Source organism: Ixodes scapularis, unplaced genomic scaffold (assembly GCF_016920785.2).
Source record: "Ixodes scapularis isolate PalLabHiFi unplaced genomic scaffold, ASM1692078v2 PGA_scaffold9__187_contigs__length_104089568, whole genome shotgun sequence".
In the NCBI taxonomy this organism is placed as follows: domain Eukaryota; kingdom Metazoa; phylum Arthropoda; class Arachnida; order Ixodida; family Ixodidae; genus Ixodes; species Ixodes scapularis.
In genome coordinates this window covers 84,464,153-84,481,968 of record NW_024609884.1, presented here as the reverse complement: position 1 = coordinate 84,481,968, position 17,816 = coordinate 84,464,153, and the positions used below count along the sequence as shown (strand labels likewise).

At 42.0% G+C, this 17,816-nt stretch overlaps 1 protein-coding gene across 1 annotated transcript in view; it reads left to right on the top strand.

The window, feature by feature from the left end:
- LOC8034830 (actin-binding LIM protein 3) overlaps nt 1-17,816 on the top strand; it is a 59,203-nt gene that overhangs the window by 7,786 nt on the left and 33,601 nt on the right. Inside the window, exons 3-8 of the mRNA XM_040505278.2 lie at nt 1,479-1,603; nt 2,506-2,632; nt 2,714-2,807; nt 3,916-4,006; nt 5,120-5,220; nt 16,725-16,896. Coding sequence (XP_040361212.1) covers nt 1,479-1,603; nt 2,506-2,632; nt 2,714-2,807; nt 3,916-4,006; nt 5,120-5,220; nt 16,725-16,896 — 710 coding nt within the window. The remainder of the gene's footprint in view (nt 1-1,478; nt 1,604-2,505; nt 2,633-2,713; nt 2,808-3,915; nt 4,007-5,119; nt 5,221-16,724; nt 16,897-17,816) is intronic.

Here is a 17,816-nt window from a genome sequence, read left to right as displayed (position 1 = left end):
TTGTTTGACAACAAAAGAACCATTCGAAACATCTTATTTCTGCACACCAGTCACATTGTAATGCTGAAGAACGGTATTGTCTGTATTTTGACTCCTGTTAAGTTTGTAAAAATAAGAAAAGGGAAACATAATTGAGAAAAGGCTGTTTTCTAGAAGAGATGTGCACATTCACAAAAACGTGATGGAAGCACACGTTTGGAATGTGACCCAAAATGCCCCATCCTCCATTTGTCCTAACCCCTTATAGACGGACGTGTGGGCAAAACTATTGTATAACATCATGCAACTGTCATGGAATTCCATTATGATTAAAACCAAGCTAGACTGCTTTGTCTCTTTTATCAAGAACAAAAACTGGTAGTCATGCATATCGTGTTTATCAGACCGCATCCGACCAAACCATTTGGTTAATAAATGTATTAGTACTAGGATAATTGTGCTGGATTTGAATTGTGTTAACCATGATTCATTCATGGCATGTTCAGTTTGGCGATGACTTGTTGAATGCCAGATGATCAGCTTGATGACTGCGAATGATAATGAACACTAGCCTTCTTATTGGATCCGATGAACCTCACTTGGCTGGTTCGAATCTTGACCGCAGTCCCCTCAATTAGACGGAGGTTTATTATGGTGTGGGCCACAATAACTGAGATTTTGGTTGCACGTTAGAGTACCTCGGTTTGTTTAAATTTGCCCTCATTCTTGTGGTATGGTTTCCATGCTGCATGCCCAACCCTGAGAAACAGTAGAGAGCCAGTGTTTCTACAAATGGAGAAGTTGTTTAGTAGTTTAAAAAGGTGTATCAGCCAATTGTTTTTATTTTCGAATTTCAGAGCCCTTGAATGAGCAAACTGACTGACTGCAGTTCAGTTTAGTGGCTAGAAAAATGTGTCTTTCCTGGAGAAAGAGGAAATCTGAATTATGACATTCTTAATTTTGAGCAAATATTGCACATTCTCTAAAAAATGAAGCATAAAAAAATCCCAGCACTTTTTCCAAAGAAAAGCTTGCTTGCAGTCTTCTCCTTTTAAGGAAAGAAAGTTGAAAGGAATCGCAGTTTTTGCTTGGAAGTTGCGCAACTCGAACATTTTCCACGGGCAGTGGTTTTGAAATTGGCAGCTGGGGCACCCTTAACATGGGCAAATAAATATGCTTAGAAACAAATAAAGCTAGACTTAGCTAGCATCAGGAAGTTGTTTAGCCTGTGACGGTGGCCTTTGGGTCTGAGCTGCAGCATTGGGGGCGTTTGTTGATTTTGGTCATGACCCTCAGAATTTCAAACTGAAACAGCAGTCTTCAGCACATGTATGTTGCTTTGTGTAAACTGCAGTTGAGAAATTGGTGTAGGCTGGGCAGCCACGTCAGTCAGAATTGTTCTTGTCGGCGGTCAAATAGTACTCAAATCTCACGTCTCCTTGGTGTACCTATTGACGCTGTTTCCTCTAATACGGTTCTGGTTGGAATGTTTTTTGCAGGCAGCAGTTTCCGTCTGGTGAAAAAGTGACCTACACTGGAAAAGAGTGCCTTTGTTCAAAGTGCATTCAGATACCCATTGTGACGTCCCAGCCAATGGAGGAGTCCCCAGTGAATGGGACCATCAGTGAGTGGAACATGACAGCACTCTTTTACCATTGTGGTATAGCCAGCACCATTCTCACGTACATGAGCTATGTCCTTGTGAGACCTCAACACATTGCACATTGTGTTTTAGACAATGCTGGCGGGAGCACTAATTTGTGCCAAGAGGGCCATACGAGACTGCCTGTCAACCTGATCAGAGGGTGGCCAAGTTAAACTGCAAGCTCAGGAAGGAGTATGGGCATTGTCATTCATCGAGGGGACCCTTAGGGTTCGAGGCGTTTTAAATGCAAACTGTTTATAGGGTCAGCCTCTGGGATTTTGTGTCGGTGGCATGTAGCCTCGACGATGTCACAGTCTTGCATGATGACACGTGATATTGTTACGTCACATGACACTGTGATGTCCCGTGACTTTGTGTCTCACGTGAAACCATGACGTCACGTGACACTGTTATGGCTTTATATATTAGCAGAACCCTCAAAACGTGCTGCTGAGTGGCCTCCTTACTGAGCTTGCGAAGGAGGAGTGCGAAGAGGTCCTATAAATGCTGTGCATTTAGAACGCCTTTGGAAAGTGCCAGGAAGAGCCGATTTTTTTTTCTCTCATATTCAGCAAGTCATGGTATTGTTCAAATTAATTCAATCTTATTCGTAGCTTCCACTCATTTATGCGCTCGCAGGGCCTTATTTTCTGGTGTATGTGCTATTTTTGTTCTTGTGTAGCAGGCACATTCAATAACTCATTCCCCACATGTATGTAAATCTAAGTGGAGACCTGCTAAACTAAAAGTTGCGCAGAAAAACATTGGGTTCTCAATTTCAAATCTCGCGAGGATGTGGTGCACGGCGCATTCTAATTTTCGCATTTTCAATCTGGTAAATGAGCTTTGTCGGTGCCATGGTCTTGTCTCAAAATTTCCAGAGTGTGCCGGCTGTGCGGACGATTTGCGGGAAGGGCAGGCGTTGATAGCGCTGGAAAAGCAGTGGCACATCTGGTGCTTCAAGTGTACGAGCTGTAGCGTCGTGCTGCACGGCGAATATATGGGCAGGCAAGTCTGGCCGTTTTAAGTTCCTAGTGCCCTTGCATTCTGTGCTTCTTTTTCAAGCTTTTGTCTTTTCTGCCTGCACAGGGAGGGACAACCTTATTGTGAAAAAGACTATCAGAAGCAGTTTGGCGTCAAGTGTGCACATTGCGACCGATTCATCGCTGGCAAAGTTTTACAGGTAGGCAATTTTTCTTCGGCTGGTTCTATTTGAACAAACTTGTCCTGTGCACGTAACTGCACAACTCCTTTATTGAGTTTGTCTTTAGGTGCCCAATATCACTGGAACAGAACTACCAACAAGCAGTTAAGTAAAAAAAGAAAAAAAAAAAAAAAAAAGAAGCGAAATGGTGTGCGTTAATCTCGTTCTATGTCCACGAGCGCCTTTGTATAGTTTACAGTACAGGATGCTGCTGGACTTCATTTTTGTCTAGGTTCAGAAAACATACTGCAGTTTGAATTGTCCTAACAACCCAGTTTGAAAATTGGGAAGTGCTGGTGAGGTCAGCCGTTTGGATGTTCTTTAAATGTAAATTCTTAATTGTAGGGTCGGGGGAGCAAGATGGGCCTACCATCCCTCAAAATCTCCAAAGCTGTGATAGATAGAAATGTGAAATGATCCCATGAAGATCCAGTTCTACCAAAGATATAGTCCTCTGTTTCAGCGTAACTTGGCAAAAAGTGAATGCTACGGGACCCTGAGCCAATCACAGCAACAGAGCGAGGCACGTAACACTTCTCTACAGGAAAAGCGCACGCCGACAGTGTATTGTCACGTGCCGACGCTCCAATTTCTTTGCTGGGGCCATAGCTTTCGCCATTTTCCAAGCTACGATAAAACAGTGTATGCACATTCATCTGAGAAGGGAAAGAGGCTCAATGTAATTGCCTTTTTAAGGAATGGATGCCTGTAAAAGGAGGTTAAGCATAAAATTGTGAAATTTCTTTGCTGTAAAGCACACCCGCCTTGCTCCAAGCCCTTTGATTATGCTTTTCATGTAGCACTGTGCCATATCTGTTTTTGCAACATTTAGATCTGTGTGCATGGCAAGTAACGAGGTCATGTATATATATTTTTTTCAAGCTTAATAAAGACATGTTTCATTCATTCATCCTATACATATATTTATGCCGAGTTCGAAGTTTCCTCTTGTTTACTCTGACCTTCACACGACCCTTGTAAGTGATTCCTGACTTGAACGACTCAGTAACTTAGTTACGCTTTTGGCAGGAAAGGTTTCTCGATATAAAGTGCCTGCTTGCGTGATAGCATTTTGTTGGTGTTGCAGGCTGGAGATAACCACCACTTTCATCCAACCTGTGCCCGGTGCTCCAAATGTGGCGACCCCTTTGGAGACGGCGAGGAGATGTACCTGCAAGGTATGGTCCACCCCGCACAGACGCTCACTTTATTTGAAAAGTTGCCTCTTCAACCTCTTAGCTAGGTTGTGGAAATTAATCAGAGGTTGAGGATGGGGAATAAAGAAAGGTTAAGCAATTTAGGGAAGCCACGATGAACAGAAAGACTCTTTTCTTTCTGTTGTGTTGTTTAGTTTTCTTGTGGCCAGGGTTCCATGTTTTTGGTAAATACCAATGAACCCCGAAACTCAATCCCCGAGCCAGCTTGATTAAGATCGGGCATAACCAGAAAGCCCAAATTAAAGCAGTCCTGGAATAAAAAAAATACCGCAAACGTCACAGACAAAATTTTTTGTCTACTGCATGATTCGGTGTTGACCCGGAATACAGCCCCCAGTGTTGTCTCTGCGAAGCTTCTTCTTGCCTTGGAACCACACATTTTCTCTCCCTCTACCCTATACATACAGACTTCGGGTTAATAAATGTTTTTTGCTATTTGGAAGTTGTTGTTTGTCGTCGTTGTTCATCTCTTTGTCCCTTCCTCATATTCAGTACCCTTAAAGGCCGGCGTACACTTCGCGCTTTCCACTTTTGCCCGCCTCCTCCTTTTCTATATCCTCTCCACTTTTTACCTTGCCCCAACTTGGATCCCCTCTCAGCTTAGGAGAGGGGATGCGCCAAGTGGATTATCTTCCCTGCAGAAAACCGAGGTTGTACGTTGGTCTTTAACAACACTCTTGTCTTTTACATATCTTATCTCGTTTCTTTTTCTTTTCAAGGTGGGGACGTCTTCCAAGTTATCGGGTCACGCATAAGTTTCCTGGGAGTTGGAGAACCCCATGCCCACGCGTGTCCTATTTCCTTTAACATAACTCCCCACAAACCACTAGTTTTTCCTCTCGAACCAAAAATTTATACCACAAAACACCAAATCTAAAAGAAAAGGAGAAAAAAAAAAAAAGCCAGAATTTGAAGAACAATAAACCCCGAAAACACGGAACCCTACTTATGGCACGTCAGAAGCTAAGGGCCTTAGCAATGTAGCGTAGCCTTAGCCTAAGGCTGCGCTACGTTTTTTGGCCGAGTGAGAAGTGTGGTAGGCAGACGTTGTGGAGCTTCAATTTTGTCTTTTAGGAGGAGCCATTTGGCACCCACGGTGCGGACCTGGGCCCGATGGTAAGACTGAGGACGGCAAGTTGAATGACTCGAAGAAAGATGCGTCGACGGAAGAACCGGTGAGTGTTTCAAAGGGCCGACCTTTTCTCTCCTTGCCGTCTTCCTGCCGCATGCGAGGCGTCAACTGTGAGTGGGGTTGCGTCGTGAACTCCGGGCAAAATGGTTTTGAAGCGTCGCTCGGTTGTTCCTTGAACCTATGGCAACCCTCGCCACAATTTGGATTGTGTGCAGTGAGGGTGAAAGAAAATTATTAATTGCTGTGGCAAGTTCTGCGCTATGTAGCTTTGCTCCTAATGTTGCAGGGTTCTAGTGCACTTCAAAAGGGTGGTACGGAAGACTACTTCTAAAAGCGTGCAACAACTTTCACGTTTTTTATACAATTTTATCATGCAGGGAAGTAAAGTGTTCTTCTGTGCACTCTGAAAATGTGTTTCTGACTCCGCCAGACCCGACAAAACCGTCTTGGTACAAAAAAGGTTTCTGAAAAAAAGGAAATTTCTGCCACCTACTGTACCTTGATTGAGGGTCAAATGAAGTGATATCTGTTTGGCCTGTTCACATGAAGTGACATCTATTTGCCGTTACTTGTAAGTGAAGTGATATCTTCATCAGAATTATGTTGACAATATTTACACTTCTGAATGAAATTTCTTTATTCCATTAATTTATTTGTGGAATAGGTGATTATCACAAGCTATGGCTCTTTTTTTTTTTTTTACTAGGGATTTAGTTGTAATCACTTCTGAATTAAGTAGTCTAAATTATTTTGCATTTTGTGCTGGTTTAATTTTTGCTGAAAACATAAAAAATTGCTTTGCAAGAAGTAGCTTACACGTGGCATCCGTGACTAGTTAATTTGAGATCAGTTTGGTTGATTTCGATTCTGGAATTTCATTCCTGCTGAATGTTAAAAAATAAGCACTTTGAAGATTCGCAAAATGTAAAGTCCGCAACTAGTTTATTATTAAAGTAGTATTTGCACAAGGGAGCAATCTGTCGGTTTCCCCCGTGAGTGCTCATCAGATGCTGTAAACATCATGCTCTTGCGATGCGGTGGAGGTGTGGATGAAAGGCTTCGGTAGTAGAAGCCCTGGTTTGGCGGCAGATCATGGATGCTTCGAGTGATATTTTGTGACTGCTAAATTCATCCGCTAACGCCGGCATCCCTTCCACCAGCACCATTTGTGTGAACGGTTGAGCCGTGGAGTGAGTTGCGTTGGCTCTTGTTGTCAGACATGTCCGTCCGCAGATTTCTCCCTTGTGAGAATACTGCTTTACTCTATGCTGTTCCTTTAAAAGATTTGAATAATTTTGTTTTGCACCATTTTTCATTGCCAGTTAAAAGGTTACAAAGTTAACATTATATTTTTATTTTTAGTGGTTGCTCATGTGTTATGTTTCGTACGTGGTATTTTACACCCAACATTGCAAAATGTAATGGAAATTATTTATTTGTTTTTCTGCTATTGCTGTTGGCAAAGCTTACAAAGGTCTTAGTATGGCTTTGCAAATAGCATGCATTTAACCTTTAGCATGAGAAGAGTGCTGTGCTCATTACTGAACTGGGCTTTACGAGCCCCTTTGTTCTTGCCTGTAACTTAATTTCTCCAGTTTTAGCTGGAACAACCGGGTTATCTCTTTAAAGGGGCAGTGCAACGTTTTTAATGTTGAAAGGATTTTAAGCTTGTATATTTTATATTGTTTATCTTGAAAGAATTGAGAGAAAACATGCCACCTTCCCCGAAAATACTGTGATTTCGCTGCATAAACGCAATGGAGAAAGCACATTATTTCCCGATCTGCAGCTCACCTGGCAATCATATGGGAACCATGTTGTCACGTCATGGGGAGTACACAAGTTCTCGTGGTGCCATGTAACGGAAGTGAACATAACCATTCCCTTTCTGCTGCTAATGTCCCTGTTGTCTCCATGGCGAACCGTCTAGTGTCTCGATCACTCGCTACAACCTTCGTTGATCTTAAGCAAGTGCGGTGATCCATTGCAGCTGAATTGGAACTTGTACAGTCGACAATCGAGAGGGAGCGCAGGGGGCCCTGAAGACAGAACTCGACGGGAAACCTCGAGATACCTCCCGGGATGCAATTCGAAAGGCTGTGTGATAGTTGAAGGGTATCCCGAAGTTCGATTTGTTTAATTTGTTTTAAATTAAAACTAGTGCACGCAAGAAAATTCAGTTTACTGTTCCTCAATCCACGGGTGACATAGGCTAATTCCCGCAATCAGTTGACCAAAGACTAAGAAACGTTGCACCTCCCCTTTAGGTTTCTGCTTCGCCTCCGAGTCTGGCTGTTTGGATGGTGTCAAATGTTACCAGCCTTTACAAGTGCTTCTCCTTAGAAAGATAGTCAATCTCCTCCGGCCTTTGCTGTGGCACTGGAGTTTAAAGGATCGCTTAGACGGAAGTACCTCGCAGTGCCTGTGTGTTGTTTTGCCTGAAAGTGCTTCTGGCTTGTGGAGTGTTCCTGATGCATGGCCTGCGTCTCTGTTAGACCGTTGGCATGCATCCCCCCAGTCCGACCAGCTCCCGTTCGGCCAGTCCCCACGGCTCCTTGAAAATTCAGGTTTGTTGCAGTTTCCAAAGGACTTTCCTCGAGCACTGTTGGATTGTGCCCCGTTGATGCGAAGGGAAAAGACGGGCCGTTCTGCACAATGCCCAGGGGCTTCTATAGCAAGCTGAGTGTAATGAGCTCTCACTTCTTTAAGCATACACTGTAAACTGGATGGAAAAAAAGAATCCGGTTGATTTTAAATAATGATTTCAATCGTCAATCGAGAAAGATGGGCATTCCTCGAAATCAAAGTTTGAGAGCCCTCGGTCTAAATCATTCCAGTTTTTTAGGGGTGTGCGAATATTCGAGATTTCAAATATGAATCAAACATTTTTTTTTTTCGATTCATATTTGATTCGAGAATTGCTTATTTGGAAATTTCAGAATATTCAGTTATGGCCGACTATTTGGGCAATGTACGAATATCCAAGCATATAGCGAATAATCCACGCGCTAAACATACCCTGAGCATTCAGTGCTTCATTAAAGGCCGACGTACAACCTCGGTCTTCTGCAGGGAAGATAATCCTGTTAGTGCTCTCCTCTCCTAAACTGTGAGGGGAGCCGTGTTTGGGCAAGATAAAAGGTGGAGAGGATGTGGGAAAAGAGGGAGGGAGGAAAAGTGGAAAGCGCATGGTGTACCTCTAAAAGCCGTCTTTAGTCGCTTAAAATTTCAGGTATTGTAGCCTTTTTCCTATAAACCTTTACCGTTTACGTTATTCGTAGAACAGCCGTGTTTGCATGATTCTAACGTGCTCCTAAATCTAATGTGCAGGCAGGTTTAGCTACCAGATAATCAAAAAGTATATTGCTGCTTATTCTACCGCGCAGGTAAAATAATGAAAGTTGAATGCATACCTCATAGAACAGATTTTATGAAACGCACACCAACACAAACATAAACACCGTGCACTAGTCGTTGTTGTCGGAGTCCGGTGATGGTTCTTTGCTGTCCACAATCTTTGCTTTCTTTTAAAGCATTTTAAAAGCCACACTTTTTCCTCTTGTACGAGTGTGCGGCCGTCTCCTCTGAGAAGGTAGTCTTCCAAGCAGGTCGCTGGCATTGCGAGACCACGTATTGCTGCTTCATTGTTATCTTTTCCCTCCAGAGTGATGGCCTTTCGTTTAAATAAAGCCTCCTAGTGGAATTTCTTTTGCTTTTCCATCTTAAAACTGCAGACTCATCTCATCTCCGTAGACGCAAGAAAATGCGTGTGATACGGATACCAAAATTGGGAATGTAAACAAACGGTCACGATGGCGATGGGGCTAGCCACTTTATAGACTCTTTGCAGCTGCTGTGCATGGTTGCCGCCACAACCGATCTCCAGCTTTTGTTTCCTCTTATTCCATTTACTACACTTCATCATTACCAGAGCAGGGCAGATCATCGCCATTTTAGATTTTATTGTTTCCTTCTCCTCAGTATTAGCCTTTGTGCAAGCTCATCAACACCTGTTTCAGTGGCTCGGTATCTCAGTAAGGCAAGAGAAGGTCAGCAATGGCGGCTGTAATCTGGCACGTGTGTAAAGCATCTATATTGAGTGTTGCGTTTTTCTTATTCAGTTTTTGGTTTCGATTGTAAAGCCGATGTAATTTTGGGCAACGATTTTGGAGAAAAAAAAGTGTGTGTTAGAATCGTGCAAACATATGTATTAGCTCATGACAAAGGAGCAGTTTTAGTTTTCGTTTTTCCAAGTCTGCATTGTCAGTTATTTTTCTAGCGACCTAATATTTTCTGCTGCAGGAGCAGTTGTCATGGCAAAAAGGGAGTACTTATGTACTGAACATCTGGAACAATTTATTTTCTTGCATGATTATTCGCAATAATTGCATTACCAGCTGATACCGAACTTGCTGGCTAGTAAAGGGCAATTTTAATTATTTTCTTAATAAAGCTTATTACCAGTTGTTTGTGTAACAACATTTCAGGTTTCATTTTTACTTGCTATCTAGACATGTGCAGTTTTGTACACTCTTCAGTTTGTCAATTTGTAAAACTTATCAGTTGGACCTTTTGCCTGCTTTCATGTACAGTTGACAAATGATTACTAGTCAAGGTACAATAGCTGTGTTACCAGTTGCATTGTTTATATGCTCCCTAGTCAGGTGTAGCTTCATGTACTTGAATTTGTTAACATAATTTTCGGTTTTGAAGGTTATAAAGAAAATATTTGCATATTTTCTTTTGTTATTTCTTAATGATACACACATATTCGAAACATATTCTATATTCAAAGCTATTTTTTTCTGATATTACTTAGTCTTCAATTCATATTCGAAAATTTCAATATTCGCACACCCCTACAATTTTTTTTATTGTGGCCTAACTCAAACCTTTATAAAATCAAATCTATAGAAATGTTTTATATAGATTTTGGGCATCAACCATTCAATTATTTTGATGCTTGCACACAAAATTAGCTTGCAAAAATTATACGCACGAGGTTGGAGAGAGAAAACACGAGTCCTCCTTTAAGGACATCTGTTTTCTTTCTTCGCCCTGGTATAAACCCTGGTTCATACCAAAGGTAACTGCATGGAAACATACCTATAAGGCTATATGTCTATATGGTTGGTTGGTCTCAGTGCAGCTGGAATCTGCTTTACCTTATTCGAGATAGAGGATGACTGCCTGTTCCTTTCATACAACCATTCTATTGCTGATTATGTCCGTTAAATGAAAGAAAATGCATTGCTCCTGTCTTAAAGGGCCCATGAAACGATTTTTGGGTTGGGATAAATCATTTTAGATTGGGATTTTACTAATGGCACATCGTTCAGTGGGCCAAAAGAAAAAAGGTAGAAAGTCAAAAGCCTGACTTTCAGTGCGAAAATTTGAAAACACAGCGGACTATTTCGTACCTCCTCCCCTTCATAACCTCTCTGTCTTTTCACTGTGATACATCCGCGGTCCCAAAAGCGCGTCATCGGGTCCAAACTGACGTCTCACGAAACCGGACCTCATTTAGTCCCTTCACCCCTAAGCTGACATTCTGGTGGAAGCTACGCGCTTGCCGGACCAATCAGCCGCCTCCGTTTCATCACCTGACCTCATTCTCTGCAGCCACATGTGCCACGCTCACGTGGCAAAAGTGTGGCTAGCCGAAGGAGCACGTAGCTTCCACAGCACTGTCAGCTGAGGGGTGAACGGGGTAGGGAAAGAAACTTTTGTCTGAATTTTGAGCGACGGGCTAATCTTCTAGGGGGACAATGGCTCTCTCCGGGTACACAAGCCAGCTTCCGAGCAAGAGGGGCCTCCCCTCTTTTCGTCTTCTTGAACCGTTTGGTGGAATGCGCGATTTATGAGTTGAGGAGGAAAGCCAAACAGGAAAAAGTTGGAAAAGCTTTTCATGACCCCTTTAAGGGGGGACATAAGCCTAAATTTTAAATTTTTAAAAAAAAATTAATTTTTCAATTTTAAGGTTTTTAGTTTTATAAACTTATTATACACCCTTACACCAAATTTGATAACCATATGCCAAATAGTTACGTTGATATAAAATATTTTCAACACATTGCGAGGCAGTAACAAAGTAAAGAAGTTCAATGTTCGAATGCATTTTTCTTAGTTCCACTTTTTGCTGCAAAATTCATACGAAGTACTCTTTTGTTCGAAGGTAAAAGTATTCTGATACCACAATCAAGATGTTTCTGAACTGAAATTTACTGGGGAATCGGGCTATCTACTTTATTTTGTTTTAAGTTGAAGTCCTCGGTGATAAAAAACTAAGTTTTCAAAAATTGACATACGGCAGATATGCATCTCATATTTTGAGGTAACAACTCTTCCTGAAATATTTACATTTAAGTTATTAAAACTAGATAGCCCTAGGTCCCATATCCCCCACTTTATATTCAAGCAGTCAAAGTGATGCTTATTAGCTTCATTTGCATATCATAGATTTCTTAATGAAAAGTGACACATCATCTTATGCAGGTATGTAAATTTGTCCTAGGGAGCTGAAAGTTTGCACTGTACACTTATATCTGAAGCTAAATCTCCCCTGAAAATTTCATTTTGATCACATCAGTAGTTCGAAAGTTTGACCTCTAGCCAGTGTCCCCCCTTAACCTGTCAACGTGCTCCTTTTTTTATTGTTAGTTTTACACTTTTGTTATGGTTTAGCTAGAACTCAAATGTTCTCTGGCACATTGCGAAATGACAGCTTAATGTAATGGCTAATCCACCTTTTTTACTTCTGGATAACTACAGATCATTCACCAAAACTTTGTAGCCCTACCCTTTGATGGTGCTCAGCATTTTCGTTGGCGTCTTCCGTCTTGCAAAATTTAATGCTCGCGAAGTGTTCCTAAATTCTCACCTGAGCCAAAGTTGCAAAATATTGAACTCCTGAATAGTATAGTCAATTGCAGTATTACTCCGAGCAAACTTTAATCTTGTGTTTGGAGAAGAAAAATAAGACCCTTGTATATACTTTTCTTTCTTTAAATTTTTGTATCTCACCTAGAAGCGAAAACAAGCGTTGATAAATGTTTAATTTTTTTCGGTTGTCTTCTTTGCAAAGGTTTTTTGCATCAAGAATTGCATGCAAAAGGTTGGGCTGCTTGTGCGGCATGCCTGATACTGCTTGATGTTGCATGTTATTATAGCTGTGTATATATATACATTGCATGGCTCGAGTATTTTGACCACTTTTAGATGAGTCGGGAGAAGTCTACGTCTGCACCAAACGAGCTGGAATCTTTGTGGAAGGTGTATTTTAGTGGCTCTTTTCACCTTGTAAAGTGGAAAAGTGCAGCTCTGTACTCATAAAGCTTTAAAATGAAATTATTGCACGTTTGAACTTCTCGAGAAATGGCACCACAAGTCATTTCAGTTTGTTTTTGTTTTGTCAGAAAGCTAGAACAAATTGAACAACGAAAGGAGCCACAGGTGATAATAAGATATTGATAACCTTTCATCATGTGATCTATAACTCCTCTTCAAATTAAGCTGATTGCAGATAAGTTAAGGCTAGAAATAATGAGAGTAAAATATAGAAGCTATATTAGAAATGGAGTATGTTTTCCACAATGTGCATCTACATAATATTTGGGTTGTCTCATCTCTTTCATTTTTGGGTGCCAGCATTTTGATTGATGGAGTTTCTGGGCATTTTACTGTTTGTTTTTTTCGAGATTATTTGACGCGGCAGTGTACGTCACTTGTGCTATAGTTAAGAGATGACACTACCTAGGAGGGTCAACGTTTGAGCCCCTAGCTTAAAATAATTAAGTTAACCCTTTGACGCTCAAGCTCTTTTCCCCAAAAGATGTTTCCCAGTGGTCAGGTTTTGTCTCCAAAGGAATAGTATAAAGGAAAGGTCAAGGTGCAGGTTTTTTCTTAATTATCTAGCGCTAGCAAATACAGTGCTTGCAAGCTGTGTAGGTTTACAAGCATCAAATGAAAATATTGGAGGCGAAAAGTTGTCATTTCTCTTCCATTTGGCTTCATTTGAACACATCTTGTTCTGCAAAATTCCAGCTGCCTCAGATTCCTAACTGGAGGTACTTTACAGAGCGTCTCCTTCGAATGATCAAGCTCTCATCCTCGGAATTTCATTCCGAAAAGCGTTGAAAGTCTGAATCGGAAAAGACAGTGCTCCCTTGGCACTACCACCAGAGCGGCCTGTAGGTGGAGTGAGCGTCACGTGCGCAGTGTCTAATTTGAAAACTATAAATAACCCAGGAAAGCGAAACATGGTGCGAGTAACGTTTATAGTTCGCCAAAAACATAGCAAATAGCAACGCTTCCCGCGGTGCATGCAGTTTCGCATTTAGGCGGTCACTTTCAAATGTGTGATCACCGCCGTAGATGTATGGCGACGACTGTCAAAGGGTTAATAGTGTAAACTGCTAGTCATACTAAAAAGAGTGCAGAAAAACGATTCAGCACTGTACCCCCCCCCCCCCCCCCCCCCCCCCCCCCCCCAGAGTGGCCCCGAAAAACTTTACGGTGTTTTGTTGCTGCAAAAATAAACTGCACATCACCAAATGCTCAGTCTACGCTCTAATCTAGTGCTAGTGGTCCAGACTAGATGCCAAAGTTTCAGAGCTTGCCGTTGACTGCTTCGAAAATTACTTGCGATTTTCGGAAATTTCCAATGGGAAAATGGTGGCCGACAACGCCCACGAATACAAGGAGATGAATGGCATTATCTGCCGGGAACGGGCCCCATTTTCCCACAAAAGCTTTTAGAAAATCACTTATAATTTTTGAATAAGATGATGATTAGTTCTAAGACTTTTACACCTGATCCGGACTGCTGGCGCTGCATTGGGGCGGAGGCTGAGCATTCGGCAATGCATAGTGCATTCTTTCAATCACGAAAGTGCTGTAACTGTTTTGAGGGGACACGCCGTATATTAATTGTGAATAAAACTATGACAGTTCCTATCAGTGACACATCAACATTGCTTAGTCAATCTATTGTTGGAAAAATAATACCATGTTCAGCTTTTTTGTTTCTTTGCAATATACAAAGCAGATTGTTTGGAGAGTGCTACTGTGAAAAGGATTTTATAAAAGGTAATTTATTTTTATAACAACATAGTTCTGCAAAATCAAGTCAGTTTTACGCCTTCGGTGTTCCCGACAAAGTCTTAATTTATAACAAAGAATGAGCCTTTCCCAATCCCGATGTTATTTTTTTTTTTTTTGAGGAGCAGAGTAGGTCATATTTAGGAATGTCACAGGGGAAAACTACAGATGTAATATGTGTAGACTTTTGTGTGTCAAGTGACGAAGGACCAATTATTGAACAGAACACAATAATATATACACAGCAACGATCAGATGCACCAATGACAAGATGCGCAGAACGACTGCGCATAACACGGTAGCGCGTGTGCATGACTGTGCACGTTCATGACTCATGCTACAATATGTTTTTGAAAAAGATTCCAGTTGTTCGGTGCATGCTGATTTAAATTTTTTCAGCTCATCTGACAGTGCAGTCGACATGTCTGAGCTGTGCATGTTCCATTAACAAGAGTCCAAAAGCAGCATTTCTTTTGCTTTCTATCATTAAAATCTTGGAAGAGCTGCAGGGTGTGCAGCACAAAAACCTCACTGGTTTTTTTTTATATCCTCTTAATCAACAATGCATTGCAAGAACTGGAAATTTTGTCTGAAGGTGACCGTAGCAGGGATGATAAGATGCGGAAAGTTTGAGAATGCAGTGGCATCCGAATCCAAGGTTACAGGTGACAATTAAAAATTGTCTACAGGAGCAGTGTTTCGCACGAGGGAATGAGTGCCGCGTGCTACAAATGGGGAAGGTTTTCATCACAAATGGGAACATTTTCTGCACATATTGCTTCAAACTTTAAGGCTAGGTAACATTACGACCTGAAACTGAACCATCCCATCACCACTAGCGCTAGCCCTCAGGCAGGATTCTAGCTGTCTGGGGTGCGTAATGTACTAATTCAGTGTGAAAACTGAATTTTTTTTCTTTCCTTAAAATTCATAATGGTATCACTGGTTATTGCACTGAGCTGCTACAGGCTTTTTGGTTAAAATTGATGAACACCGGTTTCTCAGCCCTTTTCTTACCCATGCTAGTTGACAATGGGCCTTTTCCACAAATGTTGGGCACTATCTATCGGCAAGCAGGAGAAACGTTTTTGATGGCCTGCTGTAGAATTTAATTTGCAACAAGCCTCTCTACTAGGGCAAGTTGCAAAAGAAATATACACCTTCCTTGAAAAGTGAAATTCCACAGAATAAAAGTGGGAGAGGCGCAGAGCCCACTGGGGCCTGCGGGAAGCAAAGAAGATCTCACATGCTGAAGACGGCGCGAGCCGATGAGGCACAATGCAGAAAAGAAAGGGACATCCGAGTCGGTTAAAAGTTTCAGCCATACTGTTTATTCGAAGGGCCGGAGCACGGGGCCTCACACTTTGAGGGCAGAGGCAAATGATCTGGGGCGAGGGGTGAACATGATGGTCAGTGGCGCCATCTAGGTAGTGTAGACTTGACCAAACAAAAAATGAAATACTACACCTGCCTTGCTTCTGGTTCTGCCCACTCCAAGCTATGTTTGCCATGTTGGCTGAATTCTAAGTGGAGAGTCAAAACAAAATTGAAAAATAAAGTTCTCTCCAGCCTATACTGCACGAAGTATAACAGGCCATGTTGGCTGTCTGAACACGGTCGGTAAATGCGCTCAGCATTTGTTTTTCCTCTATCCAACGCGATCAATGAGTACACTTGTTTTCAATGAACGCATTGACTATGCGGACGACTTCGTCCGTTTATACATTTTGTCGAATGGATGGACGACGGACTTCGTTGTGTCGCCCTTCGTGACTGACGACAAGATTGAAGCTCTCTTCGCGACCATTGAGAAAGTACAAATGGTTACATCAAACTAGGATTCATGTTACACGCAGTATCGGCAGTAAATTTAAGAAATATTCGAGGCCAAGTTACAGTTTTTGAATCGCGAGCTATTTGTTTAATCTGCTCGCAAGTTTTCATTGACATGAAGTATTCTTATAAATGTGAAGGCTTACTCTAAAAAGGTTCGAAAAACTCAGTGCCTGCAGGTACTGATGTAAAATTTTCATCAAGGGTGAATTTTAGTGGTGGATTTCACCTTGTGGAATTTCAAAGCATAGCTCTATTCTTGTGGAAAATGAGACCAACAGACTTGCCCGGGTCAGCAACGAACGCGTTCGGGGACTACAGAGTCGTTTGCGAACGCAGTTGACCCTGGTAAGTTTGTTGGTCTCGTTTTTTTACTGGACGAAGGCACTTAGAAATTTCACAAGGTCAAATTCACTCAGCACAAGGCAGTTAAAATCACCGAAACAAAAGTCCAGGTCTTTCCTAGCTAATTCATTATGGCAACAGGTAGCTCGGATGATGACCCTGAAATGCGGAGCGGGAATTCTGCGGCCAGCGCGTAAGCCCCCAGATGAGTTGTTGCACGTGAGTGGCGGGGTTTCCGAGGACAGTGGTCTTTCTTTTCCTCGTGGACAGTATGCGCGGTCATCCAGCCCCGGCAGCTTTCTGGACAACAAGGACCCCCTGATGAGCGACCTGAGCCGGGTGTACGCCTACAGCTACTTGACGGCGGAGCCGACTCAGGGCTACCTCCGGAGGCCTCTGGAGCCGCACCCGCCAAAGTCGCCCCAGTTTCATCGGCCCCCCGGTCAGTGTTTCCCGGTGTACTTCAAATAAAGCTTATGCCAGGTATTCAAAAGAAAGAAAAGAGAACTGTATTTTTATCGTTGCAACAGTGAACTACGCATTGCCGAATGCGTAGTTTCTGCCTCCAAAAAATATGCCAAAGTTTCAGAATTTACTGTGTTCTGATTAAATAAGTGATTTTCTAAAGTTTTCAATGAAAAAATGGCGACCAATAAAGCCTAAAAATACATGGAGATAAATGCCATCTGCTAACAAGAAGGAACCCCATTTTCTCATAAAAAAAATTTCCCAAAATAGCTTATATAACTTTTGATTGTGGTTACAGTAAGTTCTTAAAATTTGGCATCTGGCTCCAACTGCTAATGCTACGTTTGAACAGAGTCTGAGCATTTGGCAAAGCATAGTTTATTTTTTGCGGTGAGAAATAGAGGGCACTTTTTCCTCGCAAACATCGGGTAGTACTTCTAGTGCCTTTTCAGGGATTGTTGAGGCAGGTCCAGACATTTGCGTTTGACCATAACCAACTGTGTTACGACTCCTTGCATTCTACTGCAATGCGCTGCGCAGACTTCGGTTGCTGTAGCTACCTGTAATAGCGTCTCATAAGCGCTTGTAAGCAGCCGTAATGCAGTCGGTTGTACACATATGCAAATATCTGAATCAGTATAGTATTGCTGCTTGCGGCTTAATATTTGTGGGCCTAAATATTATGTTGTTACATCCCAGGAACAATTTATATTTATTAGCTTTATTGTTATTGCCTTATTCGTGCTTGTACACTGCCCAACATCAAAATGCTTTCGCAGTTAGCTCAGATGGGGTACTGGCAAGCACTAAATTTTACAGCTTAGGTTGGTGCCAGAAACTAGTGTTTCTCATCGCTCTAGTAGCATAGACAAAAGTCTTTCAATAACAGTAAAA